At 46.6% G+C, this 20,697-nt stretch overlaps 1 protein-coding gene across 1 annotated transcript in view; it reads right to left on the bottom strand.

Moving 5' to 3' along the window:
- Positions 1–4,311: 4,311 nt before the first annotated feature.
- The window catches only part of UCK2 (uridine-cytidine kinase 2), a 613,925-nt gene continuing 597,539 nt past the window's right edge, over positions 4,312–20,697 (bottom strand). The window contains exon 7 of the mRNA XM_029618633.1: positions 4,312–5,372. Within this exon, the coding sequence (XP_029474493.1) occupies positions 5,233–5,372 (140 nt within the window). The 3' untranslated portion in view covers positions 4,312–5,232. The remainder of the gene's footprint in view (positions 5,373–20,697) is intronic.

Here is a 20,697-nt window from a genome sequence, read left to right as displayed (position 1 = left end):
CCCTGCCTCTACATAAGCTCCTGGTGATCACTTCCAAGCTATGGTAGCTCACGAAGCTGCTTCACCTTGTTTCTTTCCACCGTGAAGAACAAACAAGCGGTCCGTCTTGTGCACTGGTTCTGAGATTTCCAGATACCGTACTAAAAACCTACTGACATTTAAATGGAGGCAGTAGTCTTCCATGTCCTTGTGTCTATCTAGGGATGGTAAGGAAATGGACTGATTCAAGTGAAACTCCGAGACTACCTTAGTCAAAAAGGAAGGAACATTGCGAAGCTGTAATGTTCCTGGAGTCAACCGGAGGAATGGCTCCTGACATGACAATGCTTGCAGTTCAGAGATGTGGCAAGCAGAGCATTTCGACACCAAGAATAGTCTTGAGCGTTAACAGAGGTAGGGACAGGCTGCGCAGCAGCTGAAAGGAAGGCCATGCTAAAAAGTCCAATACTAGATTGAGATTCCATAGGGGGACCGGCAACTGTAATGGTGGTTTGAGGTATTTAACCCCTTTTAGGAAATGGGCCAAGTTTGGATGTGCCGACAGGCAGGCTCTGTTCACCTTGCCTCTGAAACAGGAGAGAGCTGCTGTCTGGACTTTCAAGGAGTTGAGGGGCAACCCTTTGTTCAAGCCATCCTGTAAAAATTCCAGAACCATGGGGATTTTGGTCATCTGAGGGGCCACTCCATGTTCCTCGCACCAGGCCTCAAATATTCTCCAGATCCGCACTTCCGCTAAGGACATTAAGAACTTCTGCAAGCGCAGCAAGGTGGAAATTACTGCCACCGAATATCCATGCTTCCTTAGGCGAACCCTCTCAAGGGCTAAGACAAAATCGAGTTGGGTCCTCGTGAAGGATCAGACCTTGTTGGAGCAGGTCCCTGTGCGGAGGGAGGCATAGGAAGTCTCTACCAGAAGCCTCTGCATCTCTGCATGCCACGGGCATCTGGGCTAATCCGGGGCCTCTAGAAGGACTAGTCCCCTGAGGTGCTCAATCTTGCCCAGGAGAGGCCACGGAGGGAAGGCATACAGTAAGTCTTTCTCTGGCCATTCTGAACAAGGGCGTCGATCCCTTGGGAACGCTGATATCTTCTGCGACTGAAGAGCTGGGAGACCTTCACATTGTGAGAAGCAGCCAGCAGGTTGATGGATGGGAGGCCCCAGCAATCTCCCAGAAGCTGAAAGGCCTTGGCCGACAGCGCCCATTCTCCTAATCCAGACACTCCCTGCAGAGAAATTCTGCTCTGACGTTGTCTTTTCCTGCGATGTGAGAGGCTGAGATCTCCTGTAGAATCAACTCTGCCCATTCCATAAGCAGATCTACCTCCATAGACATTTGCTGGCGGTTGATGTAGGCTACCGTTGTTGTGTTGTCCGACATTACGCGAACCGCCTGACCCTGGAGTATGTGGCTGAACTGTAGACACGCTAATATTTCTGCCCGGGCTTCCAGATGGTTTATGTTCCAGTGTGCCTCTTCTTTGGTCCAATCCCCCTGGGCTCAGCGCTTACCAGCTGAGTACAGAGACAGTCTCTGGCTGCAGGGGAGAGGGCTTTGGCCATCACTGCTGCACTCAGCTTCCTGCACCTGCTGCCTTCAGCTGCTTCAGTAGCAAAGTCCATGCTGGAAACCAGCTACCAGACCATAGCACAGCTTTGAGGGATCTCGGAAATTGCCTCATGAATTCTCAACTGAGGGAGGGATCTTTAGGTTTTAATGCAGGACAGCGAGGCTCAATCTTTCTCCAATTTAAAGGTAAACTTTCCTTCTTCTAAAGAGTACTGCAATCCCACTAAACACCAATGCTGTTGTAGGGCTAGCACGTCCACATCTGTGTTGCAACCGTCGCGGCCCGACGGCTTCACTCCGCCTACCTTTCTTTTTCTGCGATTCTTCCTGCTCCCTGTGGACGTCTGGCTGCCACAGCGTCTGCCCACCGTCCTCTCCGGTGTTCCCAGACCGGCTTAGGCGCTGCTTCCTGCCATGCTCCACAGGTACCTTAAGGCACGTGTGCCACGCGGCCCTCATTCTTATTTCCTCTATGGTGCGAACCTCAGGGGTGTCCCCTGTGATGACATCACGCTGCCCGGATATTTAAGCCTGTTGTTTATTGCTAGCCTTTGAGTTAGCAAGGGAATTCCTATGGATGGGATTTGCTCTCCGTACCCAGCTACTCTGCCTCCAACTTCTATTTGGACTCTTTGCTGTTAAAGAGGTACCTGCTCCTCAGGGGCCTCTCTGCTTCTTTCAGGTCGCTATCAGGAACCAGTACTCGCTCCTTGAGGGCCCATGTTCCCTGACTCGCTACCTGTGTCCATCTCCTCTTCTACTTGGAAGAATTTGCTACAGACACCATCTGTGAGTACTACTACCATCTACTCCTTCAGAGCTGTTTGCCTGGAACCAGGTACTCGCTCCTCGAGGGCCTGTCTCCATTCCAGCACCAGTGCCATCTTCTACGGAGAACTGCTGTGTGAGTACTTGCCAATGAGTCTCTGTGCCCAGGGATCTGGTACTCGTTCCTCGAGGGCCAGCTCTCCCTATCTCGGGGCTTCTCCATACTGGGGACTCTGTGAATATCTCAGTGTACTCATTTTCTCAGTTTTTCTTCCTACAGCACTGCTACCAGAGAAGCCGCTGTTCTAGCGCCTTGAGGAATACTAGCCCAGCTGGGCTCCATCTTTTACTCACTACTGCCACCTCTGGTGGCTTCATAAACTGTCTAATAAAAGATATAATCTGTGTTTGTGGATCCAGAGTTGAGCCTGACCTGTGGCCCCTCATGGGACTTCCCCCCGTGGGCGTGGCCAGCTGCCACAGTGTCCAAGGGTCCACCCAAACCCTACAAAACATAACAATCTGTTAGGAGATGGAGAGATACTGGATGGCTGAGGTCACTGCAGGGGTATATCTAAGGTGATGTCAGCTTTGAAATCTGACTCTGTCTCCATCTGCTAGCAGGGGAGCATATAACCCATTGGTCTGGCTGCACGAAAGGAAAACCACATATTAGTTCTACGGTTAAATCTTTTGCTAAGCTAAAAATGTTACACAGATTGAAAATTGTGTTGCCTACTTAAGATATTAGGACTGTTTTACAAGCTCCTGTGCTTATTGGTTTAGATTACTACAATTCCCTGTTGATAGGTTTACCTACGAATTCCTTAAAAGCTCTTCAACTGATTGAAAATTCTACAGCCAGGATTTTGACTGGTTCCAGGTTACGTGATCATATCATTCCTTTACATTTTTCCCTGCACTGGCTCCTGATATCCTTTAAGATTGTGAGCCCCCTGTGGACAGGGAAATACTTATAGTACCTGACTGTAATCTGCTTTGAAATACCTGAAAAAGTGGAATATTAATGAAAAAACCCCCAAACAAACCCAAAAACTAAACTAAACTAAAACTATCTTTATCAAAGTAACTTCTTCAAATGCCCACTTTAACAGATGAATATTCTGGGCACTCAATTGCCATTTCTGAATTATTAACAAATTTGATGGAGCTTTGACAGCAATACGAATTAAATATTGAACACTAAGAGGTCCATATTCAGCCACTGCGCAGCTCTCCTAGTTAGTTGGATACATTTATCAGGCTAACTACTGGTGTGTATGCAGTGGTGTGGCAGCACCACTGAATATACCCAGCTAACTTAAGGTAGCCAGTTAAGTTTATCCGGTTAACTTTAGGGCAGCCCTGAGGCCCTCCAGAGTTAGCCAGATATATTAACTGGGTAACTGAACTCTTCCCAGTTACACCCATTCTCTACCCCAGCTAAGTGGTACCTGCTGACCTAGCCTGATATTCAATAGTGCCCCCTAAGTAGTAGTTATTCAACTAAGTGCCAGCCTCAACATATACTGAAAAATACACAAAATCTAATTTTCAATTCAGAACTCATTTCTAACCAAGCTGCATATGTTTGTAACCTGTAGATAAGTCATTTTTCTGCTTTCTATAGTAATACACTACTTGAACCTGTTTAACTCTTTCAGATTTTGTTGCTTCAACTTTGGTTTTCTTTCTCCCCCAAAGTGAGAGGATCAGCAGGTGGTCACCCTGCTTCCCTTTTCAGTCTGCATTCCAAAGGTCTGGTCTATTTTGGCACAGGATGGGTGAAAAACATCTAGAATTTCATACACCACGTGGAGATGTCAGAGTGAGAGGATAGGAAAGGCAGAATTAGTAAGGATTTTTACGTCTTCCTGATTTTTGCTCTAGAAAAGAAAGCCTGAGACATAATCAGTCTGCATTCAATGCTGCACAGAATCACACTTTCTTCCTTGCTACTTAAAATTCATCATTTTATTAAAAAAAAAAAACAAAAACAAATGCATGAGTTCTGCTACCAATAGCAGAACTGGTCTCTGAGGCCAACAAGAGAGAGTATAAGTACAATACAGTACCTACTAACAGAGAAAATGCTGTACACAAAGCAAGGGAGGGCTTCTGCCCTGTATAAAAGACATCTGAAAGAATGACAGCCGAGAAAAAGGTCCAGAGAAGAGAGTTGTCGCCTTTTTCCCATGCTATAAGCTGAAAGCATATGAAACAAAGTTTGAGAGCAGCCTTGACAAATGACTACATCGATGAAAGGACCACAGACAACCTTCATAATACTGCAAAAGGCAGAAAACTATGGCACAGGGGAAAAAACATATTTGCTACTGAGATGAATTCTACATTCTAACAATCAGACATTTTAAAAAAAAGTTCTACATTTGGTCATGCTCTCCGTTATGATGGTAGTTTGAAAAGAGAATCCCCAGTTTGAGCAGTTCCCCTGCCCACAAAATCCAAACAGAGCTCTACCCACATCTGTACATGAATAAACCAACACTAATTACTAATGCAAGTCAAGAAATTATACATGTTAATTCAAAACAAGAATCCAGTTTGCTACTATTTCTCCCTTACTTTCAATCAATTCTCTACAAATCTAGAGTATGCCAGCAGGCACTGTAGACCACTGCTACCCCAAAGAAATAATAAAGCTGCCAGAGAACTCAGTGGCACCAAATTTTATATTAATGTACATTTACACAAAAATAGAGCTATTCTTTTATATTTAGAGAGATATTTATAGTGGTTACAAGAGGAATGCTCTGCGGTGTTACCCGCTGCAGTCTCAAAGGCGCTAATCAAGATTTTTTTTGCTTCATCTTGTGGCTGCATCCTCCTTTCCTAAATATAGCCTGAGTGACAGAATGTACACAATGGGCTGGGGTTAGTGAGGCCGGCTGCTGGACTCTGAAGGTACCCTGCTGTGGGGGCTGCTGTAACCATTCAGATAAGTGCCACCCTGCCGTTTTGTCAGGCCTCCGTTTAGAATGTCCTGGATGTGCTGCACTATCAAATTGATGGCAACTGTAGGGGAAAGAGAGAAAAGGTCTAGTTACTGTTTTGCACATGTTCTCACCGAAAGCTCCAGGCCTACCACCCCACCCCCAGCCTGAGGATCCAGAAGTGGAACCTACATCTTCTTGGCAGTACAAAGCAATAACCAAATCAACATAGAACAAAAACATCCCCCCCATGCACTTCCCAACACATGTAAGTCAAGGGTCAATATTCAGAACCTAGTCAGTTATCTAAAGTTAGCCAGATAGACATATCTGGCTAATTTATATGACATATTTAGCAGCACGACTATGCTGCTGAATATCCCCGTAGAAAGAGCTAAATAGACAGATAAATCTTATCTACGTTTAGACCTGTTATTGAGCAGGTCTAACTTAGCCAGATAAGTTATCTATTTAAGGCTGAAAACTTATCCTGCTAAATAGCACTGCCCTGATTCGCCCATTGCTTGCCCAAAACTTATCTGGCTAATCAGACAGCCTAATAGGTAGGACTTATCTGGCTCTCTAGCGGTCGCTGAATATAACCAGATATTCAGCAGTCACTACATAGCTGGATAAGTCCTACATATTCAGTTAAGTGGTATCTGAATATTGACCTCTCAAAGATCAGCAAGAAATAAAATATTCTCAAACCCCATATATCACATGATTGGCCCAAAGAACACTATTAAGGCAATCATTCACAGCTGCTATCCTTCATTAGTAGAAAGCCATGCCTCATAATAGGTAGTCTAATTTTTCCAGTGACCCAGATCCAAATACTCATAGAAAAGAAAGCAGATCAAGTCCAATGAAATGGATTGATATTTTGATTGGATTACTAGTGAATTACTAGATTGAGGGTGAGCACTGGTTACGGTTTATTTGGATTTCACCAAAACTTTTGATAAAATCCTGCACAGGAGGTTCATAATTAATAAGTTGAGGGATATACAGCAGAGGGTAGTGAGGTAAATGGAATTCACTCTGAGGAAAGAAAGATAATAGTGATGTGCCTCAGGGATTGTTCCTAAGGCTAGTTCATCTTTGTGAGCGATGTCACAGAGAGCTTAGAAGGTAAAGCTTGACTTTTTGTAGTTGACACTAAGATCTGCAACAGAGTGGACATCCCTGAGGAAGTAGACATAATGAGAAGTGATATAAGAAAAATGGCTGAGAGGTCAAATACTTGGAAGGTAAGACTCAATGCAAAAATATGCAGCACCATGCATTTCGGGTGTAAAAATGAAAAAGAGTTAAATGAGAGAGAAGCACTGAACAAGAGATGAATGTTGAGGGTGACAGTGTCTGATGATCTGAAGGTAGAGAAATACAGGCATTGATTTACCAATAGGCATACTACGCTTGTGCCTAAGATGGCAAAATGCTGGAGGCAATGGAATGGCTGAGAATTTAGTCTCCAAGCTGCTCTGAATCTCATACAGCAAAGAATTACCCTCTGTTTCCAGATTTCCAGACAGCTGCAGAGAACAGGAAGGAAGGGGGTCATGCTGGGGTAAAGCAGAGCACAGAAAAGCTGCTCTGTGTTGCGACCGTCGCTGCTCGACGCCCTCACTCCGCCTTCTTTACCTCTGTGGTGACTCCCTCCGGGTCTGATGGACGGTTAGCTGCAGCAGCATCTTCTTGCTGACTCTCTCTCGGGCGACCCGGACTGGCACGACGCTGCGGATCTGCCATGTTGCCTGATGAAGTAGGGAGCGCGTGCGCTCCGATTGATGTACCAGCAAGGGCGCGAACCTCGGGGGGCGTCCCCCTGAAATGATGTCATCTGCTTCCAATATAAAAGGTCTCAGTATTCGCTAACGAATTGAGTTAGCAAGGATTCGGATAAGGATTCGACCAAGCTACTCTGCCTCCTTGGACTTACCAGGGGTACCTGCTCCTCGGGGGGCCTCACTCTCTTTTCTTTATTTCAGATTGCAGATAGGAACCGGTACTCGCTCCTCGAGGGCTCATGTTCCTGAATACTCTGAAGTTTCTCTACTGCCTGGAAGCTATCGCAGATACAGACATTTGTGGGTTACCATCGCTCTCTCAGAGCTTTCCCTGGAACCAGGTACTCGCTCCTCGAGGGCCTAACCCTTTCCAGCTACTGAGCTTTCTCAAGACCTTATGTGAGTTTTGTCATCCAGTTCTGGCTATGAACACAGCATACCCTGTCTACTCACTATCTATAGTTTCTCTACAGCTCAGCAACCCTGGGATCGCTGTTCCAGTTCCTTAGGGACTTCAGCCCTGCCGGGCATACCAGCTCACTTATGCCACCTCTGGTGGTTCTACTAACCTGTCTAATAAAAGAACTATCCGTATCTGTCTCCATACCCAAGCCTAGCCGGTGGTCACTCGCAGGATATCCTCCTGGGGGCGCAATCATCTGCCATTGGCCCAAGGATCCACCTATCTACTTTCCTCTACAAGCTGAGTGCCCTCTCCAAGCACTCCGCTGGTAACAGTTTGCTAACTCCTCCCTTCTCGAGGAATAGTGCATAACAGATTGCTATCTCCTCCTACCACGGGAGCCGAACCATAACAGATTGCTAAACTCCTCCCTCTCCAAGAGCTAGTTCATAACAGATTGCTAACTCCTCACGGAGAACCTAACAGATTGCTAACTCCTCCTTCCTTAGGAGTCATCACTAACTACTATCTGCTTGCTCCTCCCCTCAGCGTAGCAGATTATAACAGATTGCTAACGCCAGTGGATCCGGCTTTAAATTGGAGAAGTACTCCTGGGAATCCAGCTTAAGATACTGTCATTCCTTTAGCCGTCCAAAAGATAATAAGCAAACAAAAGATATCAAATTCTCCCTTAAATCCTTGTCCTGGCTCCTTATTAAAAACAATTGTAGAGCAGTACCCGGAACATCTATGTTTAATAATAAATCAATCCTTAAAATCAGGAAAGTTTCCCAAATCATTGAAACAAACTTCCATCTTGCCTATTTTAAAGAATAAATCCTCTTCTTTCCTAGACTTCTCTACTTTGAGACCTATTGCCTCATTATGCACATTAGCCAAAATTTTGGAGTCAGTTGTTTTACATCAACTCAAAGATTATTTATCTGAATCTGATTTACTTAGCTCAAATCAACATGGATTCAGGAAAGGCTACTCCACAGAGACTTTGCTATTATCTTCTTTTGACACCTTTCTTAGAGGTTTCGATTCCTATAAAGATTTCATGGTTATCTTTTCGGATATTTCTGCGGCGTTTGATACGCTGGACCATAAAATATTGCTCACCGATCTTCAACTTATTGGCATAAAATCTACGGTGCTAGAGTGGTTCGAGAGTTTTCTTTCCAATCGTGTTTGTCAAGTTAATATGGGTTCCTTTTCCTCTCAAAAATACATTCAAAGTACAGGTGTCCCCCAAGGTTCCTCATTGTCACCAATTTTGTTTAATATTTATCTTTTACCACTATGTCGAATTTTGGCATCATTGAATGTTCAATTTAAACTTTATGCAGATGATATCCAACTCTTTATTCCTTTTAAATCCTCTTGGTCTGACACATTTTCCTTGATTCAACTATACATTAGCACCATAGAAAAATGGATGTCTCACAATCGTTTGAAATTGAACAAAAAGAAAACTGAAGTACTGTATCTCAGCTTTATATCCGACTCGACCAATGCTCCTCCTTCTAGCATACAATTGGGTAATGATGTTATCCAGGTTACCAAATTAGCGCGGAATTTAGGAGTTTGGATAGACACTAATCTATCCTTAACTCAACATATCTCCAGAATTGTCAAGAACTCTTTTTTCAAACTGCATGTTTTAAAACGTTTACGGCCTTTACTATTTTATCAAGACTATCGATCAGTTCTACAAGCACTGATTCTATCAGGCTTAGATTACTGCAATGGTTTATATATAGGGCTCCCTGAAACCACTATTAAACCTCTGCAATTGGTTTTGAATTCTGCTGCAAGACTCCTTACAGGTACACCTTTAAAGCAGCATATTACACCAATTCTATATAAGCTGCACTGGTTACCAGTTAAGTACCATATTCAATATAAAATTATCATGTTAACTCACTCCTTATTAAATAACGTTGACTCTACTTGGCTATGCACCACGCTACGTATTTACAAACCTCACAGAGAACTCAGATCAGCGGGCAAAAACCTATTAGAGGTCCCTTCCATAAAAAATGCGGCACTAAACGTGACCAGAAATAGAGCTTTTTCAGTCGTAGGTCCTATATTGTGGAACACCTTGCCTGACTCTTTAAGGCATATATTTAATCGGAATGAGTTTAAGAAAGCGTTGAAAACTCACTTGTTCCAAGTAGCATTCAAGGACATTGAGGATACCCCATAGCATGTAGGCCTTTTAGTTGTATCCCCCTTCAGAAGTCTTAGAAATTTTTCTAGGCCTTGATCTATACCCAGTAATTGGACTTGTGTTGTATTAGACTAGCTCTTAATTGTAGATCAGTGATACTGATACTAGTGTTTTATTTTTCTGCTCTTTAAGCTTTTTTAAAAGTAATAACAGCCAGTCTCCTTATCCCATGTCACCTTATTTTTATGTTATTGATAATATTATTATTGTATTTTTATTCCCGCTTTATTTTATTTCTATGTGCTTTCACTGAAGTTTTTATTTTTCTGGTTTTTAATTTTGCTTTGAAGTATTGTAAACCGCTTTGGTCGGCATTTATTGTTGGTAAAATGGTATATAAAACTATTAAATAAATAAATAAATAAATAAATAAATAAATAAATAAAGGTATGGGATGTCAGTAACCCCATGGACCCAGCACACCTCTCCGCTTTGCAGGCTATACCGGGCCTGGCTCAACGCATCTCAGAACAGCAAGAAACCTTGGAGAAAATTACTGCAGCATTCCATCAGCTTCACACACAGAAGACACAAGGCACAGCTTCTATCTAAGAAGGTCAGTTACAGGAGGTAACTTTAATGACTGCTGTTCCACTGGCTGCTCCTATTCGTTCTCCGGAGAACTCCAGAAGACGCGTGGCTTTTTGAGCCAGTGCAGCATACATTTCACTTTACAGCCTTCATTGTTTCCCACAGGTCTCTCTAAGACCACCTACATCCAGTCATACTTGGATGAGAGAGCCTTGTCGTGGGCATCTACCTTGTGGGAATGCAAGGACCCTATTTTGCAGGACATAGAAAGATTTATGGACTTGTTTAAATCCGTCTTTGATGACCCTGCTCGTATTTCTGTTTCTGGTTTTGCTTTGGTGGACTTGAAAAAGGCAACAGATCATTGGCTGAATTTGCCATAGAATTCAAGACTCTTGCAGCGGAACTTCACTGGGACCCCAGATGTCTCAAGACTCTCTTCTGCAGAGGCCTGGATACCCGCTTGAAAGACGAGCTGGCCGCTTGCCAGACACCTGACTCGCTGGAAGAATTGATAGCCTTAGCTACTCGGATTGATTGTTGGCTCCGAGACAAGTTGAAGGAACTCCGGCCTAAGGTGTTAACTGGGTTGAAACAGGCCAGTACCCCTGCACTTCGGATGGGTCCAGCAATTCCTGCTGTTGATAAAGATGAACCGATGCAACTTGGTCATGGTCACTTGACCTCAAAGGAGAGAAGATTTCGGAAGAAACACAGCCTGTGCATGTACTGTGGTCAGCCTGGCCATGATGTCTCTACATTCTCCATTCGTCCGGGAAACGGCCGGGCCTAAGTCCCGTGGGAGGACTGTTCTTGGGCCATACGGCGTTATCTCCTCCGCTCTCTCGTTCAGTCTCTGTGACCTCTGAAACAGCTACAGTTCGGACTCCTGCCCTGTTGGTCTCAGGGGCAGGAGGCAACCTTCATCTCAGACGTCTTGTGGAAGACCTGAGGAGTCCCTTCGTCAAATTAGAAGATCCATTATTGCATCACAACTTGAAATGGGCTTTGGACGTTCCTTTACATCGCCACTTCTCTTGAGGATCTTAATGACGTCCACAGCCATTCTACTCCTGGCTGCTGATATTCATAGCGGTTGCTATGTTCACCATGGCTAGATGGCGCTCTACATTTTTACCATCTTCACGGACTATAATTAGAGATATCTGCTACTCTTATTTCACTCGGAAGTCGTGTCTGAAGTACTACAGCACAACTAGTTCCAAAGAAGATATCTCTAGCTACCAGCCTGTTTGATTTGCTGGTGCTGCCACCATCTCTCTTCCAGTTTCATCTATGGAAGAGTTATCCAGAAGTGGGTTTTGGACATACCCCAACATTGCCACTTCTGTTGAAGCTTCTGTGACGTCCATAGCATCTAAACCATTGCTGCTGAATTCAACTTCTCATCCAGTTACATTACTGAAGACGTTACCCTTAGAAGTAGGGTTGGACATGCCCTAATATTGCCACTTCCACTGAAGGTTCTGTGACAACCATAGCAGCTGAGCTATTGCTGCTGAATTCAACACCTCATCCAGTTTCATTACTGAAGAAGTTACCTTTAGAAGTGGGGTTGGATGTACCCCAACATCGCCACTTCCACTGAAGGTTCAGTGACGTTATAGCAGCTGAGCTATTGCTGCTGAATTCAACACCTCATCTCGTTACACACTGAAGAGTTACCTTTAGAAGTAGGGTTGGACGTACTCCAACATCGCCACTTCCGTTGAAGTCTCAGTGGCGTCTATAGCAGTTAGCTATTGCTGCTAAATACTACCATCTCCCATCCACCATCATCTACTGGAGAGTTATCTTTAGAAGTGGATTTGGACATTCCTTCAACATCACCACTTCCACTGAATTCCTCAGTGACGTCCACAGCAGCTTTACCCATTGCTGCTGATATCATCAATAACACTCTGAAAGATTCTTCCAAATCTCAAGATCCATCTGTCAACTTTGCAGAAGATGAATTAGAAATCAAGATCAAAGAGATTCTGGATGTTTGCTACAGAGGCAAGATTTTGAATACCTTCTGATTTGGGAAGGCTTCTGCCCCGATTTGATCACTTGGGAGCCTCAGACTGATATCTTGAATAAAGAGATGCTTCATCAGTTTCACCTCGCGCATCCTTTGAAACTAAAACCTGGTACCCGAAGAGGAGATCGCCCTTTGAAGGGGGTACTGTTGCGACCGTCGCTGCTTGACACCCTCACTCCGCCCTCTTTACCTCTGTGGCGACTCCCTCCGGGTCTGAGGGACAGTTAGCTGCCGCGGCATCTTCTTGCCAACTCTCTCCGGCGTCCCCGGACCGGCACAACGCTGCGGATCCGCCATGTTGCCTGATGATGTAGGGAGTGCGTGCGCTCCGACCGATGTACCAGCAAGGGCACGAACCTCGGGAGCGTCCCCCTGAAATGACGTTATCAGCTTCCAATATAAAAGGTCTCAGTATTCGCTAATGAATTGAGTTAGCAAGGATTCGGATAAGGATTCGTCCAAGCTACTCTGCCCCCTCGGACTTACCAGGGGTACCCGGTCCTCGGGGGCCTCACTCTCTTTTCTTTATTTCAGATTGCAGTTAGGAACCGGTACTCGCTCCTCAAGGGCCCATGTTCCTGAATACTCTGAAGATTCTCTACTGCCTGGAAGCTATTGCTGATACAGACATTTGTGGGTTACCATCACTCTCTCAGAGCTTTCCCTGGAACCAAGTACTCGCTCCTCAAGGGCCTAACCCTTTCCAGCTACTGAGCTTTCTCAAGACCTTATGTGAGTTTTGTCATCCAGTTCTGGCTATGCACACAGCATACCCTGTCTACTCACTATCTATAGTTTCTCTACAGCTCAGCAACCCTGGGATCACTGTTCCAGTTCCTGAGGGACTTCAGCCCTGCTGGGCATATCAGCTCACTACTGCCACCTCTGGTGGTTCTACTAACCTGTCTAATAAAAGAACTATCTGTGTCTGTCTCCATACCCAAGCCTAGCCGGTGGTCACTCTCAGGATATCCTCCTGGGGGCGCAATCATCTGCCATCGGCCTAAGGATCCACCTATCTACTTTCCTCTACAAGCTGAGTGCCCTCTCCAAGAACTCCGCTGGTAACAGTTTGCTAACTCCTCCCTTCTCGAGGAGTAGTGCATAACAGATTGCTATCTCCTCCTACCACGGGAGCCGAACCATAACAGATTGCTAAACTCCTCCCTCTCCAGAAGCTAGTTCATAACAGATTGCTAACTCCTCACAGAGAACCTAACAGATTGCTAACTCCTCCTTCCTTAGGAGTCATCACTAACTACTATCTGCTTGCTCCTCCCCTCAGCATAGCAGATTATAACAGATTGCTAACTCCTGCAATCCATTCCTAACACTCTGCTCCCAAATCCATGCCCTCCCCTCCTACTGTTCTGTTCAGGAAGAAGGGGGAGGAGAAAGGGTGACAGTTTCAACAATCACTAGAGACCACAAAAATCTAAATGTCATAAAATATTATTTTAATGTAAGAAGTCTTTGAAAAAAATTTGAATGAATACAAAAAACATACAGTGCGTGGTATGGAATAAGTACATTTTACAAACACAATACAAATAAGAGAAGACAATACTTGAAAATAAATTACAGTGATAAGACATTATATTATAATTATAGATCACTGTGTTGTGGTTGATTGGATTCTTGGTGTGTAACTCGGAAGTTAGCCAGCTAAATTAATATTTCGGCACATATCCGGCTAAATTCTAGCTGCCTATTAAGTTAGACAGCTAGAATTTAGCCATCTAAGTTAGGGGCGTTTCGAGGGCACAGCTGGAAAGAGTTGAGTTAGCTGGCTATGTTAAGTGACTAACTCCAATATTCAGAGTTAGCCAAATGACTTAGCTGGCTAAGTCTGGTCGGCCAAAGAACTGTCCTAAACTTAGACTGCTTTTGTTAGCCAGCTAACTTTAAGATAGCCGGCTATATTCAATAGTGTGGTTTCACTACTGAACATACTTCCAAAGTTAGCCGGATAGGTTTATCCAGCTAACTTTGCTAGCTGGACTGTGTCTGAATATGGCCCTCAAAGTGTTTAAAAATAAAAAGAAGCACATTTACATACTAGTACCTATATATGTACATGCCATACTGGGTCAGACCAAGATCCATCAAGCCCAGTCTCCTGTTTCCAACAGTGGCCAATCCAGGTCACAAGTACCTGGCAGGATTCCAAGGGGTAGATAGATACCATGCTGCTTATTCCACAGATATTAAGTGGATTTTTGCATCTCCACTTTAATAATGGTTTATGGCTTAATCCTCTGGGAGCTTGTCCAAACCCTTTTTAAATGCAGCTACACTAAGCTTTCTTCGCATTCTCTGGCAATGAATTCCAGAGTTTAATTATGTAGTGAGTAAAAAAATATTTTTTCTTATTAGTTTTAAATGTATCACTTAGTAACTTCATTGTGTGTGCCTTAGTCTTTGTACTCTTTTAAAGAGTAAGTGCAGTTGCTTACCTGTAACAGGTCACATTTGGGTGAGATCATCAGATGGAGCCTGGCACGGAAAACGTTTACTGGCAGACTGAGCATGCCCAGCCTGCCGCTATCCATGCATCCACGCGAGGTCCCCCTTCAGTCTCGTAACATAGCAAAATTAGAGCTAGAAAAATAACACAATAAACCGAAGGCGAACCCAACATTGTGGGAAGGCGGACCCAACATTGTGGGAAGGCGGACCCAACATTGTGGGAAGGCGGGATTCCTGAGGACTAACATCCTGCTGGTCCTAGGAGAACACCTGTTACAGGTAATCAACTGCGCTTTCTCCTAGGACAAGTAGGATGGTAGTTCTCACATGTGGATGATTACAGAGCTCCAGACTGCCCCCTGTGATCAGAGGGACCCACAGTAGCCAAACAAAGTGCCAATGGGCACAACACAACTGTGGCGCTGTAGGAACAACAGGAACAGTCTGGCCTCACAGACAGCACGATGAAAACAGTTGGGTTCAAGTCTGGAATAGATTGCGGAGGACAGACTGGCCAAAAGTGCTGTCCTGACGACTATCCCTGTCGAGCCATGAATGTGTGGCGAGAACTCCAGGTCACGGCTCTGCAGATTTCGGCAACAGGGACTGCACACAGATGGGCCACTGATGCCGCCATAGCCCGCACAGAGTGAGCCTTCACTCTGCCAGCCAGCTAGAGGCCTGCCTGCTGGAGCAGAAGGCAATGCAATCCGCTAGCCAGTTGGATATGGTCTGCTTTCCAACTGCTGCTCCCAGTCTGTTGGTGTCGAAGGACACAGAGCTGGGTAGACTCTACATGGACCGTAAGCGAGTTATAGACAAAGCGAGCGCACGCTTGCAGTCCAGGGAGTGAAGAGCACTTTCCCCTGGTGTGAATGAGGCTGTGGGAAGAACGTGGGAAGGATGATTGACTGGTTGATGTGGAAAGCAGTCACACCTTTGGCAGAAATTTTGGATGCATACGCAGGACCACACGATCATGGAAGAATTTTGAGTAGGGAGCGTACGTAACCAGGGCCTGGATCTCACCTACCCTGCAAGCAGAAGTGATCGCGACCAGGAACATAACTTTCCAGGTGAGGAACTTCAGGTCACAGGATTTAAGAGGCTCGAATGGATGCTGCATGAGCCTCGCCAGGGCAACGTTGAGATCCCACGGGGCTGCCGGCGGGCGAAGCAGGGGCTTCAGTTGAACCAGGCCCTGGAAGAAACACCCAACCAGCAGCTGGACTGAAATGGGCGACCCCTTGATAGTACGCGCTGAGGGCGCTGGGACCGAGCTGGTCTGGAGGCCAGACTCGGACAGGTGGCATAGATAATCCAGCAGGCGGGGGAGCGGGCAGGAGAAAGGGTCCATTTCGTGGCTCCCGCACCAGGTGGAGAAACGCTGTCACTTCGAGCTGTAAGATCTCCAAGTGAAAGGTTTCCAGGATTCAATCAAGACCCTGGAAACACCATCCGAGAGCTGCAAGGGCTGGAGAATCATGCACTCAACATCCACGCTGTGAGGGCCAGTGCCTGGAGGTTCGGATGGCGCAGGGTGCCCTGGTTCTGCAACAGGTCGGGAGCCATCCCCAGTGGAACCGGTGAGCTCATGAACAGGTCCTGGAGCAGAGGGAACCACACCTGCCTTGGCCAGGAGGGTGCCACCAGGATCATGGTGCCCCTCGTTCTCTTGTAGCTTTGTCAGAGTCTTCGAGAGAAGCGGAATAGGGGGGTACGCGAACATGAGACCTTGTCCCCAGTGAAGGGAGAACGCGTCGCAGGCCGGACGGTCTTTCCCCAGAATCAGGGAGCAGAAGATGCTCACCTTGTGATTGTGGAGAGAGGCGAACAGGTCCACATCCAGCGTGCCCCAGCGACGGAATAGCTTGGAACCACTCATGTTGCTGGAAGGACCAGCTGAGATGGTCCGCCAGCGTGTTTAGGTGGCCTGGCAGGTATGTGGCTCGTAGCTACATCCCCTTGAAAAGGGCCCAATCCCAGACCTGTATCACTTCCTGACAGAGGGGGAAGGAGCCTGTACTGCCCTGCTTGTTGATGTACCACATCGCCACCTGGTTGTCCGTTCTGATGAGAATGACCTTGGAGGACAGCCTATCCTGGAAGGCCCGCAGCTCCAGAAAATGTATCTGGCAGCGGGACTCGGCTGCAGTCCAAAGGCCCTGAGAGTATGCAGGTCATCCGTGTGGAACCCACACCTCTGAGGCGAGGCATCGGTGTTGATGGTCACCTGGGGTGGTGCGGGCTGGAATGGGAATCCTAGTTCCAGATTGGACAGGGCCTCCCACTAGGTTAGGGAGAGACGGAGAGGGTTCGTGACCGTCACTGGCGCTTCCAGATACTGACATGCCTGCCGACACTGGAACTGCAAGGCCCACTGCGGGTCCCTCATGCGGAGGCGGGCTAAGGGGGTCACGTGCTCCGAGGCTGCCATGTGGCCTAGCAGACAGAGCAGCCTGTTCGGGAAAGACTGGTTTTCTTAAGCGAGGACTCCACTACCACAGATTGGTAGGGTAACTGCCGTCGTTCAAAGCCCACGGCCTGTTTTACCAGATAAGTCGCCTCAGCTTTCCTGTTCATCGGGGCAACCAACATTGGGTGTTCCCATGTACAGAGGAGGCGCTTTTTAAAGATGTATTGGACCGGCACTGCCACGACCTCTTTTGGAGCGTCGATGAACTGGAGGACCCCCAGCATCTTATGACGGGTATTCTCCGACAGCAGCTGGAAGGGAATGGCCCCTGCCATGGCCCTCAAAAAGCTGGTGAAAGACAGGTCCTCAGGCACAGAGTGACGCCACTCCTCCAGAGGGGAAGGCTCAGAGGGAGTCATCGAAGAACTCACACACGTCCGAGGAGCCATCGCCCCACGGGTCATAGGGACCCTCCTCCTCAGTAGGGTATGGATGCCGAGGGCAGGGACCAAGAGGGATGGTAGGCCTGGGCTCCAAGAGCACTGAAAGCCGTGGGGGCACCGGCAGCATCGATAGACCTCCAGGCATCGAGGGGGGCTTTGGCCGAGGTACGCTGGGAGAAATCTGCGGCGGCCCGGGAAACCACAGGCATGGGCGCCCTGTCCCCAAGGCCTCATCCTCCTCGGAGGACCCGGGAATTAGGATCACTCCTGGTGGAGGGCGACTGTGGCCAAGGAGGCATCGGAGGCCTCTCAGGCACTGGTTGCATCGGTAGGACACCAAGAAGGATGTCCAGACACTCCAGCAGAGGTGTGAAAACGAAGGTGGGGGCTCGGGCACCGGTATGGGGCCTGGTGGCACCAGCAGCTCGAAGCTCTGAAGCGCTTTGAGCACCACAGATTGCACCCTGTGGTCCAACTCCTCTTGAAAGTCCTGGGTAGTAAGTTCTGATGGAGGGGGGACAAGGCGTTGCTGGCACATCCTCGGAAGGATCACGAGGAAGCACGGCGCCCAGCACTGCTGCCACTGGGGAACACCTTGGGCTACCGGGAGCACCAGAGGATGGGGCCTCCGGTAGCTGGTGTTGATTTGATGGCAGTTCGGCATTCACCAATACTGCTCCAGAACTGGAACTGTGTCAGGACGGTGACTGGTGTCTATGCTTCCTGGGTTTCTGGTGCTCAACCCGGCCTTTCCCTGGCACCGAGGACGAAGACGAAGAGGTTAGGGGGAGGGGAGAGACCACTGAGAATTGATCTCCCTCTCCTCAATCCTCAAGGGTACTGGAAAGAGGGACTGCCAGGGGAAGCGATGGAGACGGTTCCCAGCGGTCCTTAGGCATGGAGGACACCAAAGCCTAAGTGGAGAATTTTGGAAAGCCAAAAAGCTTCTCCATTTTATCTAGGTGCGCACGACGCTCTTTGGTGGTCATTTGATTGCACAAACGACACCCTCAAACGTCGTGCGAGGCCCCCAGGCAAAGGATACACAACTCATGTGGGTCCATGATGGACATGGGTGCACTGGGGGCACTGTCAAAATCTTGACGATGCCATCGAAAAAAGAGGCCAAGCACGCAATGACCGAAGGGAACCCAAGGTGGGAGTCGGGAATCGACTGTGAAAAACCAACGGCAAAAGCCACAGGTACCTACAGGAGGAACCGAATGCTCAGTCTGCCAGTCAAAGTTTCTAGAACTTTGACAAAAGTTTTCCGTGCCGGGCTCCATCTGATGATGTCACCTACATGTAAGGACCATCATCCTGCTTGTCCTAGGAGAAAACGACCAATTAATGTTTACTCATTCCATTCAACATATTATATTATAAACCTCTATCACATCTCTCCTTAGCTGTCTCTACTCTAGGCTGAAGAGTCCTAATCTCTTTCGTCTTTCCTCATAGGGGAATTGTTCATCCCCTTTATCATTTTCGTTACCCATCTCTGTACCATTTCTAATTTTTTAAGAAGTGGTGACCAGAAATACACACAATATTCAAGATGTCATACCATGGAGCGCAGTTGCATTATGATATTCTCTGTTTCTTTCCTAATAATTCCTCGCCTTCTATTTGCTTTCCTGGCAGCTGCTGCACACTGAGCAGAAGATTTCAAGATATCATCAATGATAATCTGAATGGTGACTCCTAATGTTGAACCTTGCGTTGTATACCTATAACTTGGGTTACTCTTCCTTAAGTGCATCACTTAGAACTTGTTCACATAGGGACGGTAATTTTTAAACCTGCGCATGAGTTTGTCGGCCATCACCCAGGGACCCACCATTTAATAATATGTGCGCATATATGCACACGTTATAAAATTGCCTCATCGCACACATGTGTGCGCAATTTTAAGTGGATGCACACAAATACTGCTTCTACTGTGTAAGTGGGGGATTTTAACAGACATGCATGCCAAGGCCATTACCTCTTTTGAACAGTTCATTCACAGTTCGTTCAAGTAAGGAAATGGACTTCCAACCTCCCTAGTTTAATAGCTTCCTTTTTCCACTGTTAGCGCTGACCTTTAAAACCCTGCTGATCAGCCTAGATTTTTTTGTTTTATTAAGGCAGGCTAAGGGAGAATTTGAAATGAATTGGCCGTAGAGGCAAAAACTCATAATAAACACTTTTTAAAATATATCTGAAGCAAGAAACCTGTGAGGGAGTCGGTTGGATTATTAGATGACCGAGGGGTTAAAGAGGCTCTTAGGGAAGATAAGGCCATTGCAGAAAGACTAAATTAATTCTTTGCTTCTGTGTTTACTAATGAGGATGTTGGGAAGATACTAGTTCCAGAGATGGTTTACAAGGGTGATGATTCAGAACAACTGAATGTAGATAGCTGGGTGGCTGGTGGGCGTGAGGATCGCCTGGTAACATGCCTACCTGGTGCGAAGGTGGCTGACCTCACGCGTCACTTAGATAGGATTTTAGACAGTGCTGGGGAGGAGCCGGCTGTCGTGGTACATGTGGGCACCAACGACATAGGAAAATGTGGGAGGGAGGTTCTGGAAGCAAAATTTAGGCTCTTAGGTAGAAAGCTTAAATCCAGAACCTCCAGGGTAGCATTCTCTGAAATGCTCCCTGTTCCAAGCGCAGGTCACCAGAGGCAAGCAGAGCTCCGGAGTCTCAATGCATGGATGAGACGATGGTGCAAGGAAGAGGGATTCAGTTTTGTTAGGAACTGGGGAACCTTTTGGGGAAGGGGGAGTCTCTTCCGAAGGGATGGGCTCCACCTTAACCAGGGTGGAACCAGACTGCTGGCGCTAACCTTTAAAAAGGAGATAGAGCAGCTTTTAAACTAGAACAAAGGAGAAAGCCGACAGTCGCTCAGCAGCGCACGGTTCGGAGAGAGGTATCTTCAAAGGTTACTAATGATGCATTAGAATTAGGGCATCCCGACAGTGAGGTTCCAATAATTAGAAAAATAGTCCAAGTGCCTGTAACTAAAAACTCACCTAAGCTAAAAAATTCTAACTTATCCCTATCAATTAAAAAGCAGAATGA

This window comes from Rhinatrema bivittatum, chromosome 10, assembly GCF_901001135.1.
Source record: "Rhinatrema bivittatum chromosome 10, aRhiBiv1.1, whole genome shotgun sequence".
Taxonomy (NCBI): Eukaryota; Metazoa; Chordata; class Amphibia; order Gymnophiona; family Rhinatrematidae; genus Rhinatrema; species Rhinatrema bivittatum.
Note: the sequence above shows the minus strand (reverse complement) of the source record. Positions and strands in the feature narration are given on the sequence as shown.